The 15,459-nt window shown below is 44.2% G+C and overlaps 1 protein-coding gene across 2 annotated transcripts; it reads left to right on the forward strand.

The window, feature by feature from the left end:
* Nucleotides 1-140: 140 nt before the first annotated feature.
* On the forward strand, nucleotides 141-12,809 carry ENKUR (enkurin, TRPC channel interacting protein). Of its 2 annotated transcripts, none has more exons than XM_064162502.1 (5): nucleotides 141-538; nucleotides 1,704-1,831; nucleotides 6,607-6,833; nucleotides 7,742-7,888; nucleotides 12,399-12,809. In XM_064162502.1, exons 1-5 carry the CDS (start codon nucleotides 462-464, stop codon nucleotides 12,570-12,572), a joined length of 753 nt encoding a protein of 250 aa, XP_064018572.1. In that variant the 5' UTR covers nucleotides 141-461; the 3' UTR covers nucleotides 12,573-12,809. The 2 variants fall into 2 exon arrangements, with proteins under 2 accessions (XP_064018572.1, XP_064018571.1); XM_064162501.1 differs by having other exon boundaries at nucleotides 142-538; nucleotides 1,686-1,831.
* The last annotated feature ends 2,650 nt before the right edge of the window (nucleotides 12,810-15,459 follow it).

Here is a 15,459-nt window from a genome sequence, read left to right on the forward strand (position 1 = left end):
CGGACCGCCGCGCTCGCGCACGCAACGCCCCGCGCGCCCTCAGGCCTCACCCGCGCCCCTCCCATGCGCACGCGCAGCCCCCGGCCCGCCCCGCCCTCAGCCAGGCCCCGCCCGCTCCGTCAGCCCAACGGCGCCTGCGCAGCGCGGGCCCTGCGCGGCGGGAGGCGGAAGTGCGTGAGGCAGCTGCGCTCCCTCCCGGCGCCGTTACCTAGCGACGAGCTTCCCTAGGAACCGCGCCGTTACCTAGCGACGAGCTGCCCTAGGAACCGCGGGACAAGAGCGCGTCCGGCGGCGCCTGCCGGGGGTTCCGCGGCGGGAGCGAGCTGCCCGCTGAGAGCGGGCGCAGAGCCGGCAGGGAGCTGCGAAGGGAGGGAAGAAGAGGCACAGTGGGCGCTTTCCCGTGTCCAGGGCCTTTCAGTGTGGCTGGTGTTTCTCCGCGTCCAGTGTACCTTGGCCAGAGGATGCCGACGCAGTTTGCCGAGGAGAGCATCTATAACCTCCTGCCCCGCCTGGAAGAGAAGCCTGTCAAACCTCCCAGGTAGGTGGGTGCGACAGTACGCCTCGCAGACACTGTGACTGGCTCTGGCAAGGCAATACATCTTACGGGGAACGTGTGTTTAAAAACATACTCTAGTTTTGCTGTAGTTATTTCACCTCCTCATGAGTCACTAATAAGCATCTGACGGTTTACTGCCCGCTCCATGAGCTGATGATTCAGTTTGGTATCTTCGATGTCATCTCGTTCATTGACAGACAATTTACAGAGCTGTCTTTCCATGCAGTGATGTTCCATGACATCTTTGTTATTCACACTTAAAGCAGACTTTCAGTGAACAGCTGAAAACTTGGAGTTTAACTCTTTCTTCTTGGTGCCACATTTCCATTCTCTTCATCTGTCAGGTGTGTCTCCTGACGTTGTTTTGTTTACTTCTCTTTCTCACACCTTACCTCAAAAAACAGTTTTAAAAGTCTTTTGCTCCTGTATAATCTCTCCTTTGAGAGTTTCTGTTAAATTCTTTATTGCTAATTATGCAAACAGATGTTGTTTTCTTTAAGTCTCTGCATAAGAAATAAAGCTGTCAGCATTTTCAGTGGAAGGTTAATATAAGTCCTAGCTCGAAAGCTTTCAAACATCAGTGACACTCATTGAAACAAATACAGTCACTCCTTTTCAGGTAGAAGGGTTCAAACGTGTGTGATTTCTAGTTCTGAACGTTTTCCATATAAAAACACATCACACATAATTGTTTGTTTCCAGTTTGAGAATATGCAGCAGAGGAAAGTGAAATGACAGTATGGCACACAGCACATGAAATCCATTCCCGTTTTAGCAGCCTTCAGGGATTTGGGTACTGCATGGTCTAGTCGATGTGGTGATGTTAGGTCATAGACTGAACTTGATAATCTCAGAGATCTATTCCAGCCTCAATGATTCTGTGGCCATCAGGTTTAGTTTAGGCTAGGGGTTCTTTAGGATGGATGCAATCTGACTAAATCCCCTTCTGAACTCACTGACTTCTGTTTTCACCCCACTTTCTGCTTTTATGTGCAATGTGCCAAATATCCAGCTGGTAACAACAGTGTTGGACATGGTTAATAGCATGATCTGGCCAGTTTGAAGCAATGCATATAAAACCTTGGGTCCTCTTTCAGCCTTATTTTTTTTCCCCTGACTGTTCTCTAAGGTATATATCCATATTTAGACCATCTGTGAAACGTGAAGCAGAGAAACATAAAGCTCAGTGGAAAACTATGGGACCAGCAAAAGTTGCAGTGCCATCTCCAAAGAATTTTCTGCAGAAACATTCAAAGGAGCCCAAGCTTCCAGCAAGTAAGTGTGGGAGTGAACTATATCAAAACCTGCTCTAGTGGGAGGTGTCCCTGCCTATGGCGGGGTGTTGGAGCTGGATGATCCTTGAGGTCCCTTCCAACCTAGACCATTCTATGATTCTATGACTCTATATCAAAGGTCATGTATGGGTTTAATTATAGAATTGATAACGTTGGAAGTAACAAATAATTATGGGGAAGGAACCATGCAAAACTTTTTAAATCATTTTTGTATGCAAGGGCAATTTCCATTGTGTCTTTTAAGGTATCTGTGATGCTAAAATAATTTCTTTGTTTTACAAAAGTGTTTTGTATTTATTGTGTAAAATACTGAAGCAACAGAGGACCATGATGATGATGATGATGGAACTGGAGCATCTCTCTTACAAGGAGAGGCAGAGAGACCTGGGGTCAGTTAGTCTGGAAAAGAGAAGACTGAGAGGGGAATCTTATAAATGCTTATAAATATCTAAAGGGTCATATCATGAGCTGGGCTGGGCTCTTTTCAGTGGTGGCCAGTGGTAAGGCAAGGGACAATGAGTATGGAGGGGCTTTCACTTGAACTTAAGGAGAAACTGTACTTTGGATGTGATAGAGTGGAACACACTGGAACTGAGTGCCCAGAGAGGTTGTGGCATTTCTTCCTCTGGAGACTTTGAAAACATGCCTGGATACCTTCCTGGACAGCCTGATTTAGGTGATCCTGCTTTAGCAAGGCAGCTGCACAAGATGATCCCCAGAAGTCTCTTCCAACCCCTACCGTTCTGATTCTATACCAAGGAGATTACACATATGATTAGAAAATGCAGTAAATATTTACTGTTCTGTGGTACAAACCCAGCTGAAATAGAAAAAAAATATATCTCTTTGGCTGCAGCTATTCAGATGCTGAAAATGTGTTGATGGTATGGTCTGTCCTGCTGGTATTTCAAGCTGTGATTATACAGTTTGGATTTGTAAGGCATTCTTTTCTGTGAGTGATCATTAAGATTATAGTCAATAATATGCAATGGAGATACTAAAAGTGAACTAATTAGGGGATATTGAAAGTGAACTACACGTTTTTAATGCTTGAAGAGACATGGGAAAACTATCTGTGCCTTTCCTGAAGTTACAAGCAACATGTAGCTTTTACTCTTCATCACTCACTGTGAGCTCTTAATCCTCTAGTAATGAATTGGTTGGCAGTGCTCAAAGCACAGGATTGTTTTGCAGAGCTGCATGTCACAGAAATAAGAAAGTTGGAATATTCTGTTGCAAAATGCATCTTATCTTTGTGCTCAATCCATCATTCTGGGTATAAGGAACTGACAATTCTAATGTTCAGCTTCATGGCTGGTTCTGCAAGGGTGAAGTAACCTTCTGTGACTGTATGCTGTCACCATTTGTAACTGAGTTACAAAGTTTCAGCTTGGAATTGGTTTTAACCTGGAAAAATAGAAGAGCTTCACATACAGTATATAAGAAATGCTGAGGAAAATAAAGAGAATGTAGCAGTCCATAAGATCCCTTTTACCTGCATTATAAAACAGGGCTCTCTACTTTACATTTGCTATGTATTGGGACATATGTATATATAGACTCATTTTTCTCAGCCAAGTGGCTCACAGTATTTCTATTTCAGTTTGCTGAAGTAGAACTATTTCATAGAACTATATAGACTAATAACAGAATTAATACAACTAGAAAGTTGTATTAATTACTGCTGGGCTGCTGGGCCCAGTCCTGTTCAATATCTCTATTGATTATCTGGACCAGGGGATTGAGTCCAGCATCACTAAGTTTGCAGATGACACCAAGCTAGGAGCAGGTGTGGATCTGTTGGTGGGTAGGAGAGCCCTGCATAGGGACCTGGACAGGCTGGAGGGGTGGGCAGAGGCCAATGGGATGAGATTGAAGAAGGCCAAGTACAGGGTTCTGCACTTTGGCCACAATAACCCCAAGTACTGCTACAGGTTGAGGACAGAGTGGCTGGAGAGCAGCCAGGAAGAAAGGGACCTGGGGGCGCTGGTAGATAGTAGCTGAACCTGATACAGCAGTGTGCCCAGGTGGGCAGGAGAGCCAATGGCATCCTGGGCTGGCTCAGGAGCAGTGTGGCCAGCAGGACAAGGGAGGTTATTCTTCCCCTGTACTCAACACTGCTCAGGCCACACCTTGAGTGCTGTGTCCAGTTCTGGGCTCCTCAGTTCAAAGGAGTTGTTGAGGTGCTGGAAGGTGTCCACAGGAGGGCAACAAAGCTGTGAGGGGCCTGGAGCAGAGCCCTGTGAGGAGAGGCTGAGGGGGCTGGGGGTGTGCAGCCTGCAGAAGAGGAGGCTCAGGGCCGAGCTCATTGCTGTCTGCATCTACCTGAAGGGAGGTTGTAGCCAGGTGGGGTTGGGCTCTTCTGCCAGGCAAGCAGCAGCAGAACAAGGGGACACAGTCTCAAGTGCCAGGGGAGGTCTAGGCTGGATGTTAGGAGGAATTTCTTTTTCCCAGACAGAGTGATTGGTATTGGAATGGGCTGCCCAGGGAGGTGGTGGAGTCACCGTCCCTGGAGGTGTTCAAGCAAAGTCTGGATGGGGCACTTAGTGCCATGGTCTGGTTGATTGGCCAGGGCTGGGTGCTAGGTTGGACTGGATGCTCTTGGAGGTCTCTTCCAACCTGCTTGAGTCTATGATTCTATAATGGAACTTGGCTTCATAATAGCAGTAAGTGTTTTGGTGTCTGCATTTGGAGTCAATGTACCAGAGCCTCAGAATGACCATGACATATCATACCTTTAAGCCAGAGTAGTTATTTCATTGCTGTCATTAGATCCTACCAGGTCTTGAGAAGGAACTCATTATCTGGGAAGGTTCTGATACCTTTGCTGAAGGGAATTTGTCACATACGTCAGAGAAGCTGCCCTGCTTAATCACCTCTCTTATTCCAAGATATTTTTATCACTTGAAACTTAACCAGTTATCAGCTGTCTGAATGGGGTTGTGGTGTTGTGTCTGTGGTATCTGTGTCACCTTCCAAGCTGGTTTTGATACAACTAATTAAAAGACTCTTTGTAAGGCCAGAACACAAAGATTGCATGGTTTCCCCTAAAGTTTGGGCTAGTGTCATGCTTTTAGAGTCTGGTTGCCACCACTTCCCTCAAAAAGGTGTGTTTCCTAACCTTCAGCTGGATCCTGTTGTATCACTGGTCTCCTGCACTCATTTTAATCAAGCCCAGTTTCTGGCTCCAGAAGTAAGGGCTCCTGAAACAGGAAGTGTGCACTGATGTACTGCAGATCAGGTGCAAGCGTGTACCACTGTACCTCAGTACAGTGAAGCTCACTGTGAAGCCTCAGAGATCTTGCTTCCAGATAGACATCCTAAGAGAAACAGAGATTTCAGTCTGTGTGTATCCAAGAGTATCAAGTTAAAGCAAGCTATCAGGTTGTGAAAACAAAACCTAGGAAAGGCCTGGCTGGTGGGGTCAGCATCAGGAAACCAGCTGTTGTGACACTGCACTTGTTTGCTGCCAGAGAAAAACATGAACTCACACGGCCTGAATCAAATGATTATCTGTGATGATGACTGTCAGTTAGAGATCTGTCTAGTGGGAAATATGGTAGGAAATGAATTGCCTTTCATCACTTACCTGGAGTGAGACTACTGGCTTTCTGTCAGCACCATGGAAAAAGTGTTAGACTAAAAAGGAAGAGGTTTTATGTTCTCTGGAGAAAGAATTGTGAGAAGTTGTCAGTGAGTGCTAGGAAGCAGCAAGAACAGGGCTTTGCCCTAAGGAAAGGTAGGGCAACCACAGTACAGGCTGGTCAATGACCTCACCAACAGGCTGCAGTCCCACTACACCAGAGGCAGCCAAGCAGAGTGGGATGGTGATGAAAATATGGCCTACCAATGGCCTAGTGGCCATCACACAAAATGGGGTAATGGGCCAGGTCCATCTGTTGATTCCTCGCAGCTCTTCAGGAACAAGACTAGAGGCAGGCACTGAGAGCATAGGGCTGAGCTGAAATGGGGCTCCTGAGCCTAAGAGCGTGGGGTGGATGTCCCAGGTCAGGCTGGACATGGCTAGAGAAGGGCAACAAAGCTAGTGAGAGGTCTGGAGCACAGCTCTTATAAGGAGCAGCTGAGGGAACTGGCCTTGTTTAGTCTGGAGAAACAGAGGCTGAGGGGAGCCTCCTTATATCCACAGCTCCCTGAAAGGTTGTAGTGAGGTGGGAGCTGGTCTCTCCTCTCAGGTAACAAGTAATAAGATAGGAGGAAATGGCCTGAAGTTGCACTAGAGGACGTTTAGCTTAGAGGTGAGGAACAATTTCTTTGCTGCAAGAGTGGTCAGGCATTGGAACAGGCTGCCCAGGGAGGTGGCAGAATCACCATCCCTGGGGGTGCTCAGATAGACATGATAGTGAGCATGCCAGTGTTGGATGGATGGTTGGACTTGATGATCTTAAGAGGCCTTTTTCAACCTTAATGCTTCTATGATTTTGTGATTAATGCCTGAGAAGCATCTCTAGTACAAGTTGTTCAATTGCATTTGAAAAAAGTCCTGCACTGCTGCAGCTGAGAGGGAATGGGTGGAATAAGATGAGGAAAAGCCAACTAACCCAACACAGTGTTTCCTAGGTTATGAGCCTTCTGTCTGCTCCTTTTCACCATGGTACCTTTCAAGTCAGTTCTTTCATCACAGACACAGTTGGTTTCTGCTTTTGTCTGATTTCATACTTCTGAAAAATGGAATAACATCAAATTGCAGATCTCCTCATGGTTGTTGCTGAGAATGTTTCAATGCTCAATTCACAGGAAAAAAGGAACAGGATAGTAAGAAATTACCTGCACTGTCAGTGCCACGGAGGACAGATCACCCAGTTATGGGAATTCAGAGTAAAAAGAACTTTATAAGCACAAATGCAGTTGCTGCTATCACAGGATTGCCTAAAAAGCCTCAACCAATTTATGTTGATAGAAGACAGGGAGATAAATACCTGCTTGAAACTTCAGGACTTGTTCCAAAATACATTAAAAAAAAGGTAAGTTTTATTCAATTACAGTGGAAATCTTAACAGCAATGCCTGTTTTAGGTTCTCCCATGAAATGTTTATGATTCTTTTTGATGTTTCTGGGTACCACTGGTGTTTGGGGTAGAGTCTGAGGTTCTTCAGGGATAAATCATTGACACCAGCACCGTGCTTTGCCTTTCCTCTGTGCCCACTTGCTTATGGAGTCAGCAAAAAACCTTGGCAGAATGCTGCTAAAGCAATAGCCTATGGGTTGGATTGGGAGCCCAGGGAGTGTCTCAAGTGAGGAGAAATGGAGTTCTCTGATGAATGAATGCTGGCTCTTTAGGAAAGACAGGCAGGGAAGAAGAGGAGGGATTGCCCTTTGGGGTTGCCCTTCTCCCAAGTAACTAATGACAAAACAGTAGGTAATGGGCTCAAGGTGCTCCAGGGCAGCCTATGGATGTGGGGTGGATGTCCCAGGTCAGGCTGGACATGGCCAGAGAAGGGCAACAAAGCTAGTGAGGGACCTGGAGCACAGGTCCTATGAGGGGCAGCTAACGGAACTGGGCTGAGGAGGAACTTCTTTACTGTAAGGGTCACAGAGCACTGGAACAGGCTGCCCAGAGAGGTTCTTGTACTAGTTTGAAGCAGGCTAGAATGTTTTGGTGTCTTTCTGACTTTCTGAAGTCTCTTTCTCTGGAGGCTTTCAAGACTTGTCTGGATGTGTTCCTGTGCGACCTGCACTAGATTGTCCAGTCCTGCTCTGGCAGGAGGGTTGGACTCGATGCTCTCCAGAGGTCCCATCCAACCCCTAACATCCTGTGATCCTGTAGCACATTTCCAGCTGTCTTTGCAAATGTAATATAGTGTGGATGAGAGATAAGTCTTCGTTTCCTTCTTATAAAGATGTGTCACCAAGTTCTTCCTTGCCTTTATAGGATTATGGTGTGACACCAAAATACGTTGCAAAGAGAAATGAAGAAGTGAAGAGAGCTCGGGAAAAGTACGAGGCCAGCATCTTGGAGAATCTCAAGAAGAGAGCCATGAAAAGGCTGTCTGATGAAGAAAGGATGAGTCTTCTGCAGGTGCATATTTAGATTTAGTGCTGCTAGTAACACAGACGAACCATTCAGTTAGGAAATCCTAGTCCATATAAACAACACAGTGGTAGCCGAGCTTTAGGCGAGGCAGGTGAGTTGGCTGCTTTCTCACTAGATGGAGCTGTAGAATAGCTGTAAGCTGGACTGACCAAGAGTTGCTCTAGCTACAGCTTTAGTCCACTTTTACGAGAACTTCAGTTCTGTTAGATTCCTGCCCCCCTTTCATGACTTGGAATTTCAGTGAAGCTTCACATGAACACAGAAAAGCACCTGCATGGATTTAGTAACAGTTCTGGGGCTCTGCTTGTGAATTGTGGAAAAGCAGAAACTGTTTTTGGCTTTTTTGTTTTAGCTTTTTTGGTTTGCTTTCCTTTCCCCTGATACATCATATTGCCACTTCTGTTGGCATCTCTTATCTCCACATTGTGACCTCACTCACTAAAGTGTGAAGACATACTTTAATAGGTAGCAGGACCAGAAAACATAATTCAATTGCAATCGCAATTGAACAGTCAATTTGCAGATGACACTGAGCTAGGAGCAGGTGTTGATCTGCTGGAGGGTAGGAGAGCGCTGCAGAGGGACCTTGGCAGGCTGGATGGGTGGGCAGAGGCCAATGGGATGAGATTGAACAAGGCCAAGTGCAGTGTTGTGCACTTTGGCCACAACAACCCCAAGCAGCACTACAGGCTGGAGACAGAGTGGCTGAGAGCAGACAGGAAGAAAGGGACCTGGGGGTGCTGGTAGATAGTAGCTGAACCTGATACAGCAGTGTGCCCAGGTGGGCAGGAAAGCCAATGGCATCCTGGCCTGCATCAGGAGCAGTGTGGCCAGCAGGACAAGGGAGGTTATTCTTCCCCTATACTCAGCACTGGTCAGGCCACACCTTGAGTGCTGTGTCCAGTTCTGGGCTCCTCAATTCAAGAGAGATGTTGCAGTGCTGGAAGGTGTCCACAGGAGGGCGACAAAGCTGTGAGGAGCCTGGAGCACAGCCCTGTGAGGAGAGGCTGAGGGAGCTGGGGGTGTGCAGCCTGCAGAAGAGGAGGCTCAGGGCAGAGCTCACTGCTGTCTGCAACTCCCTGAAGGGAGGCTGTAGCCAGGTGGGGTTGGGCTCTTCTGCCAGACAGGCAGCAGCAGAACAATGGGACACAGTCTCAAGTTGTGCCAGGGGAAGTATAGGCTGGATGTTAGGAGGAAGCTCTTTTTCCCAGAGAGAGTGATTGGCATTGGAATGGGCTGCCCAGGGAGGTGGTGGAGTCACCGTTCCTGGAGGTGTTGAAGCAAAACCTGGATGAGGCACCTAGTGCCATGGTCTGGTTGATTGGCTAGGGCTGGGTGCTAGCTTGGACTGGATGATCTTGGAGGTCTTTTCCAACCTGGTTGATTCTATGATAACTATGGTTGGAAAAAATGTGTTTTGTCAATATGTTTTGCCTATTCTCTTTCATACAGGTTTTATTGCATTGGAAATAACACTGTAAAAGAAGTAGAGCAGAAATGTTAAAAGTCCATTCTCTTGAATTAGAATTTCTCAAGACCACATTTTAACCAAATTTCCTATCAAAATGAAGCTTGCATTACTATGATATTTGTTTATTGGCCTGTCCCTTAATAATTTGATCTTGGCAACCACCTGAAACAAATTAGCAGATGGATGGACATCTCTGAGATGCTAAATTGCCACCAAAAGTAAACCCAGGTGAATATCTAGAGAGAAAACATAGTTGCCTAACTCACTTGCAAAGATCAGCTGGTTAATCAGCAAGATCCAGAATAGCTGGCACAACAGTGCATGTCTTGTGTTAAGCAGGAGTATGGGAGAGAGCATTACAAAGAACATAACAGCAAGGGTGAAGACTAAGATATATTTATGGTGGGAAAGGCATGAGACAGACTGATGGCCCAGCAAGTTAACTATGCAGCAAGGCATGTGAGTTCAGCTGCTCCCAGTTCTGCTTGTGGATTGATTAAAATGATCTTCTGTGTTTCTTAAAATGTAGAACTGAATTTTATTGATTCTTTTTTATTATAATTTAAAAAGTTTTAGGTGTTTTTTTTTTTTTTAATTATTAACTCAGTGTTTTCTTTTACAGTCTTTAAATTGTTCTTTCATGGGCCAGATCATTTACACAGTTATGTTGTCAGGAGAAATTAGTGTCCCCGGGGTATGTGGCTTCCACCCAGCGCTCAGCTGTAGCCATGTGGGAATTCCTGTCTTTTAAAATAATAGACATTGCTAGTGAACACATGTGCACCATCTGATTTGAAAGAAGACTTGGCAGTAAATGTCTGAGGACAAAAATCAAGCCTCACAGACTTGCAAAAAATAAAGGGAAATTATCGGTGCCAACATTTTCTGAACCTTCCATTACGCTTCCTTCTGCTGGGATTTTATGAGAATGAAAAAGAATGTTGCTAAATGCTGGAGATATTTCTCCCTGATCCAGTATCTATTAGAATTCCTTACATAGAGTTAGATCATCAGTTTGTGATGGAGCCCATTGCAGTAGTGGGCAGCACATTACAGTGCTTTTGGAGGACTGCAAGGGAGGTTTTAACAAAGGGAATCATGAGCTGCTTTTGACCTTTCCACTCCACAGGGACATTGGAGCATGCACTCATCACAGTTTACTCTGTCCCTATGGAGTGGAAAGATCATGTCTATTAACATACAAATTTTAGTGATATCCAGACTAGTTTGTATTCATGTGCACAAAGAATTATTTAGCAGAAGCTATGAATGATCCTTCCACAGAAGTTTTGGAAAGGTGGCATTTACTGTCATGACTCTATGTGTGAACTACACCTGGTCCCTCCCAGTCCAAACTATTCTATGATAATTGCAAGGAGACAAAGACATCTTTTACATTTATGGTTAGGTTCCATTCATCATATATATAGGTGAATAGAAGCTTGTTTCTGCTGCTGAATTAACAGGTGTATAAGAATGTTTCAGAATGATTACGTGAGGTTTTTCAGGCACAGTTTTAGTCTTGAGCTTTTTCTCATGAAAGGTAAAGTTCACTTCAGCAAGGTAGTTCTTTGCACAGCAGCATTCAGGAGAGGTGGCAGTTACTGGAATCATTTTTGATAGTCAGTGACACCAAAGAGGTTTTTAGTCCAAATGAGGAATAAGTTACCTGGAAGTGCTCTTGTAAATGTAGATGAGGAAGGGAATGGAATCATTCAGATTTTTTTGTTCAAATCAATTTATAGAAGTTAAACCATCCTGGGATCAGTTTGATGGCCATGGTCTGAGTGAAGTCTCACTTATAGAAACTGGAAGTAGTGGTGAGATGAGCTCAGACTGCCACTGAATTTTGACTGGAGTTCTAAGTGTTGGTACTCTTGTGGTTACTTAAGGTTTGAAATAGCACTGTGTGTGGTGTGATGCTATCTGTGGTAGCCAGGTTGCTGGTTATGGTGATGTGGTTGCTGTAGTGCAGTTTGTAAGATAATTCCTGTTGCATTTTGGAGAAAAGAAAGCACTTGAGTAACAGGAGTTTTGAGGCAGCTTTTGTGAGTCCTAGTAGTTCCTCAGCGAGCCTGTTAGCATCAGACATAATGGAGCACTCAAAGTTGCCTATCTTTTGATGGTTGAAAGCATAGAAAGTCTCTTGCACAGAACAGGAAAGAGTCACTCTTCATTTACCTTGTGCAGTTTTTTTCTTCAAGACACTGAGAACTGCAAATGAAGTGAACAGGCTTCCTTGAGTTCCTGGCAGGCTGCAGAGCTGACTATCAGTCACATGAACATTTCCCAGTGCGGCATTTTTGTAGCTTGTCCTTCTTTGGCTAGTTTAAAGACTCTTTTGTTGCCTCTGAAAGACTGGAGAGAAGAGGAGACTCAGGGGTGACCTCATTGCTGTCTACAACTACCTGAAGGGACATTGTAGCCAGGTGGGGGTGGCCTCTTCTCCCAGGCAACCAGCAATAGAACAAGGGGACACAGTCTCAAGTTATGCCAGGGAAAGTATAGGCTGGATGTTAGGAGGAAGTTCTTCACAGAGAGAGTGATTGGCATTGGAATGGGCTGCCCAGACAGGTGGTGAAGGCACTGTCCCTGGAGGTCTTCAAGAAAAGACTGGATGAGGCACTTGGTGTCATGGTCTAGTTGACTGGATAGGGCTGGGGGATAGGTTGGACTGGGTAATCTTGGAGGTCTCTTCCAACCTGGTTGATACTATGATTCTGTGATTCTATTTTCTCTCCAAGGCACAGAGTTTTTAAGGACCATACCTTAGGTTGCATCAGAATGAGTAAATTTTATTGTTGATGTTGTTGTTGCAAGTACTTTGACTTTTAAGCATTTGGTTAATTTGCTCCAATTCAGGTGATGAAACATTATCCATGTATTTATCTATAATTTTAACGTTGCACTGACACTCATCAAATACAAATAGTAACAACAGTAAAAAAAAAACAAAGTGTGTGTGTGTTGCTCTTTCTGAACTAAGCTTTTCTCATGCATTTCCTTTCCATCTAATGGCCCTAGGGGCTGAAAAAGAACTGGGAGGAAGTCTATCATGAATTTCAACGTCTTCCAGTAGAAATAGACACCATACCCAAGAAGCTAAATAAAGAAAAGCTGGAAACACAGATGAAACAACTGGAGCATGACATAGAAGTAATCGAGAAGCACAAAGTTATCTACATTGCAGATGAGTAACGACTGTTTTTCAGATATTGCCTCTTTCCTCCTTTTCTTTTTCTCTATCCCTACACCTCCAAGAAGTGCCCCTCTAAATTCTCAGAAGAAATTGGCAGCTCCAACTACTCACCAATTGTCAACTAATAAAAGTATTTAGTTTCTTAGAGAAGTTATTACCTTTAGGTCTCCTCTGTGCAAATCACAAAATGTTTTGAAATGAAATTCTTCATTAAATTTCAGGTATAAAAACATTAATTTAATCTGTTATTCTTTGTAATTTTTACTAACTGCTAAGATTGCTATAAACATCATACATAAAAGCATGAAAATTACTGTTTCATAGGTTTGGAGCAGCTCTTTTCCTTGTATAACCAAAACAAAGTGAAATAATTGGCTGCTGAAGACAGCTTGGTAAATATAACTTTGGTGTGGGCTTGCTTCTGGACTGGTTGTGAAGGAACTGTTGCACTTTAACAGCTCGAGTGGTTGTGTTTCTAAACCATTTGGCTTTTACATAACATTCTGAGTACTCATTTTTGATTACCAAGCACAATTTTTATAGTGGAAGCCCATAATAATCCAGACTTGAGGCAAGAGAGACAGCACACAAAGCTTGCTGCGTGTCTGTTTATGTATGAATAACGCTGAAATGCTGTAGTGAATCTACAGCTGAAGTAGAAGAATGTGTTCTGGTTGCTGTCCTGTGTGCAATATAAGAATGAAAACAATGTACTTGCACATGAATCAAGACCCAGGCAGAAATGATATCAGCATACTATGCTGCAATGATTTGCATTTAAAAATAATTGTGTGGGTTTTTTTTTTCTTTCTTGCTGTTTAACCTTTGCTTCAGATCACAGCTTTTTCTGTCTGGTATCAATCACTACCACCAGCAGCTGTTCTGACATCATAGAACCTGACATCAGCAGAGGATGAAGTAAAACATTTCAAATTGACTATTAAAAGCCAAATTTTCACATACATCAAATTCCTTTCATAAACTTGTCAGGGATTGGCTTTGAAGACTTCACAGTGATTCCAGGGTGTATTTCCTGCTCTGCTTACACTCATCTGTGACATGCAGCAGGGAAGCGTGGGTGAGCAGGAATGTGTGTTTTGTTCTCTGTAACTTCTTGTGAAGCAGTCATGTTTACTTCTGAAAGATGCAAGCTCACAGAAAGCTGGGGATTTGTAAAATGTGAATTTCATTTACTGTTTGCTCCTAGGAATGACTTCTGCTGTATATCCTAACAAAAGCACAGCAATTATAAGCACTGAATAACATGCCCTGTTATCTCCTTGTGAAGCACAAGATGCCTTTCTTAACAGATGCAATATAACCAAACATGGCTGGTTCTGGTGCCTTAACTCCCCCTGAGATTTAACTCTAACATGCATTCCCACTGCCTCCCCCTCAGCTTTCAGTTACTTGTAGTCCATTTGACTCTGAGCTAGTCTGAGGCTCTGGATTAGGCTCTTCCATGTACCACCAGTGCTAACTTTAGGGAAATGTGAAGTAGGTGATGATCTATCACAGAGCCTTAAAGGTTGGAGGGAGCCTCCAGAGATCATCAAGTCCAACCTCCCTACACCCGGGGTAGTCCATACAGGAATGCATCCAGGTAGGTTTGGAAAGTCTCCAGAGAAGGAGACTCCACAATCTCTCTGGGCAGCCTGTTCCAGGGCTCTGTCACCCTCCCCGTGAAGAAGTTTCCCCTCACGTTGAGGTGAAACCTTCTATGTTCCAGATTGTATCCATTGCTCCTTGTCTTTTTGCTGTGAAAAGAGATTGCCCCCCTCCATTTGACACCCACCCCTCAGATATTTCATAAGCTCTCCTCTCAGTCTTCTCTTCTTCAGACTAAACAGGCTCAGGTTTCCCAAAATCTGGGGCAAGCAGCTAGGCCACACTTGGAATCATTCATCACTCATCAGTGACAATGACTGCTTCCTAAATTGTCAGAGGGATATTATAATTATTGATTATTTCTTAATTATAAGAAATTAGGAAATGGGGGGGAAGGGATGCAAAAAGTGCTTCTGCTTAACAGGAGAGGGAAAGACCAAAGCCAGGGCTCTTCTGTAGCTGTCACTAATGTCTTTGAACAGTACTGTGAGGTTTTCTTTGCATAAACCTGGTATGTGAAGTGCTTTTCAGGTAGCTCTGCTGCCACACAGAATATTCCCCTCTTGGGAATAGCTTCAGTCACCTGTGAAGAGGGAGGTCATTAACTCCTATCTATTTTGATACATTTACCACACAACCTCCTTTGAATTATGATTATGGAAAACAAAAGTAGTGGTGAAACCCATTGGAAATAGACTCAGAAGGCTAACATTCCTCCCCTTTAACTCTCACTGGGGAGCCTGACAAAATATCTTTACAGAATCCAAAGAATGTAACTTCGTATTTGTATGTTCAGGAAATGACAGTGCTGTGAGGTTTAAAATGTTCCTGAATCAACTGATATGTACACCATCAGTGTAACTGAAGCAAAAAGCTGAGCCAACTTAATTGTTGGTTCATAAGAGACAGTAAGTATTAACAGGAACAAGTCTGTCCACAGGCTAAAAACTAGCATTCCCAGTTGCAATGTTCTCTAAATTCACTAGTCAGTTACTGATAATCAGTGGAATCACGAGAAAGCAAATCACTGGAATGCTTCTAGTAGGTCCTAATTATCCAAGTGCTATTTTTAAGTGGCCTGTATTAAACTGGCCATCAGAAAACACATGCAGAAGAGGGGAAGAATGCTCTACACGGCAGTAAGAGTTAGGCAGCCGAAAATATTTCCTGTTGGAAGTTGTGCATGGCAAAACAGTGTATCTATTTTGTAAAAATAGCAACGTGAAATTATGATAAATATCTCACTGGCTGCTCTTCAGAATGAAACTATTTATATCC

The sequence above is a fragment of the Pogoniulus pusillus genome, chromosome 23 (assembly GCF_015220805.1).
Source record: "Pogoniulus pusillus isolate bPogPus1 chromosome 23, bPogPus1.pri, whole genome shotgun sequence".
NCBI classification, from domain to species: Eukaryota; Metazoa; Chordata; class Aves; order Piciformes; family Lybiidae; genus Pogoniulus; species Pogoniulus pusillus.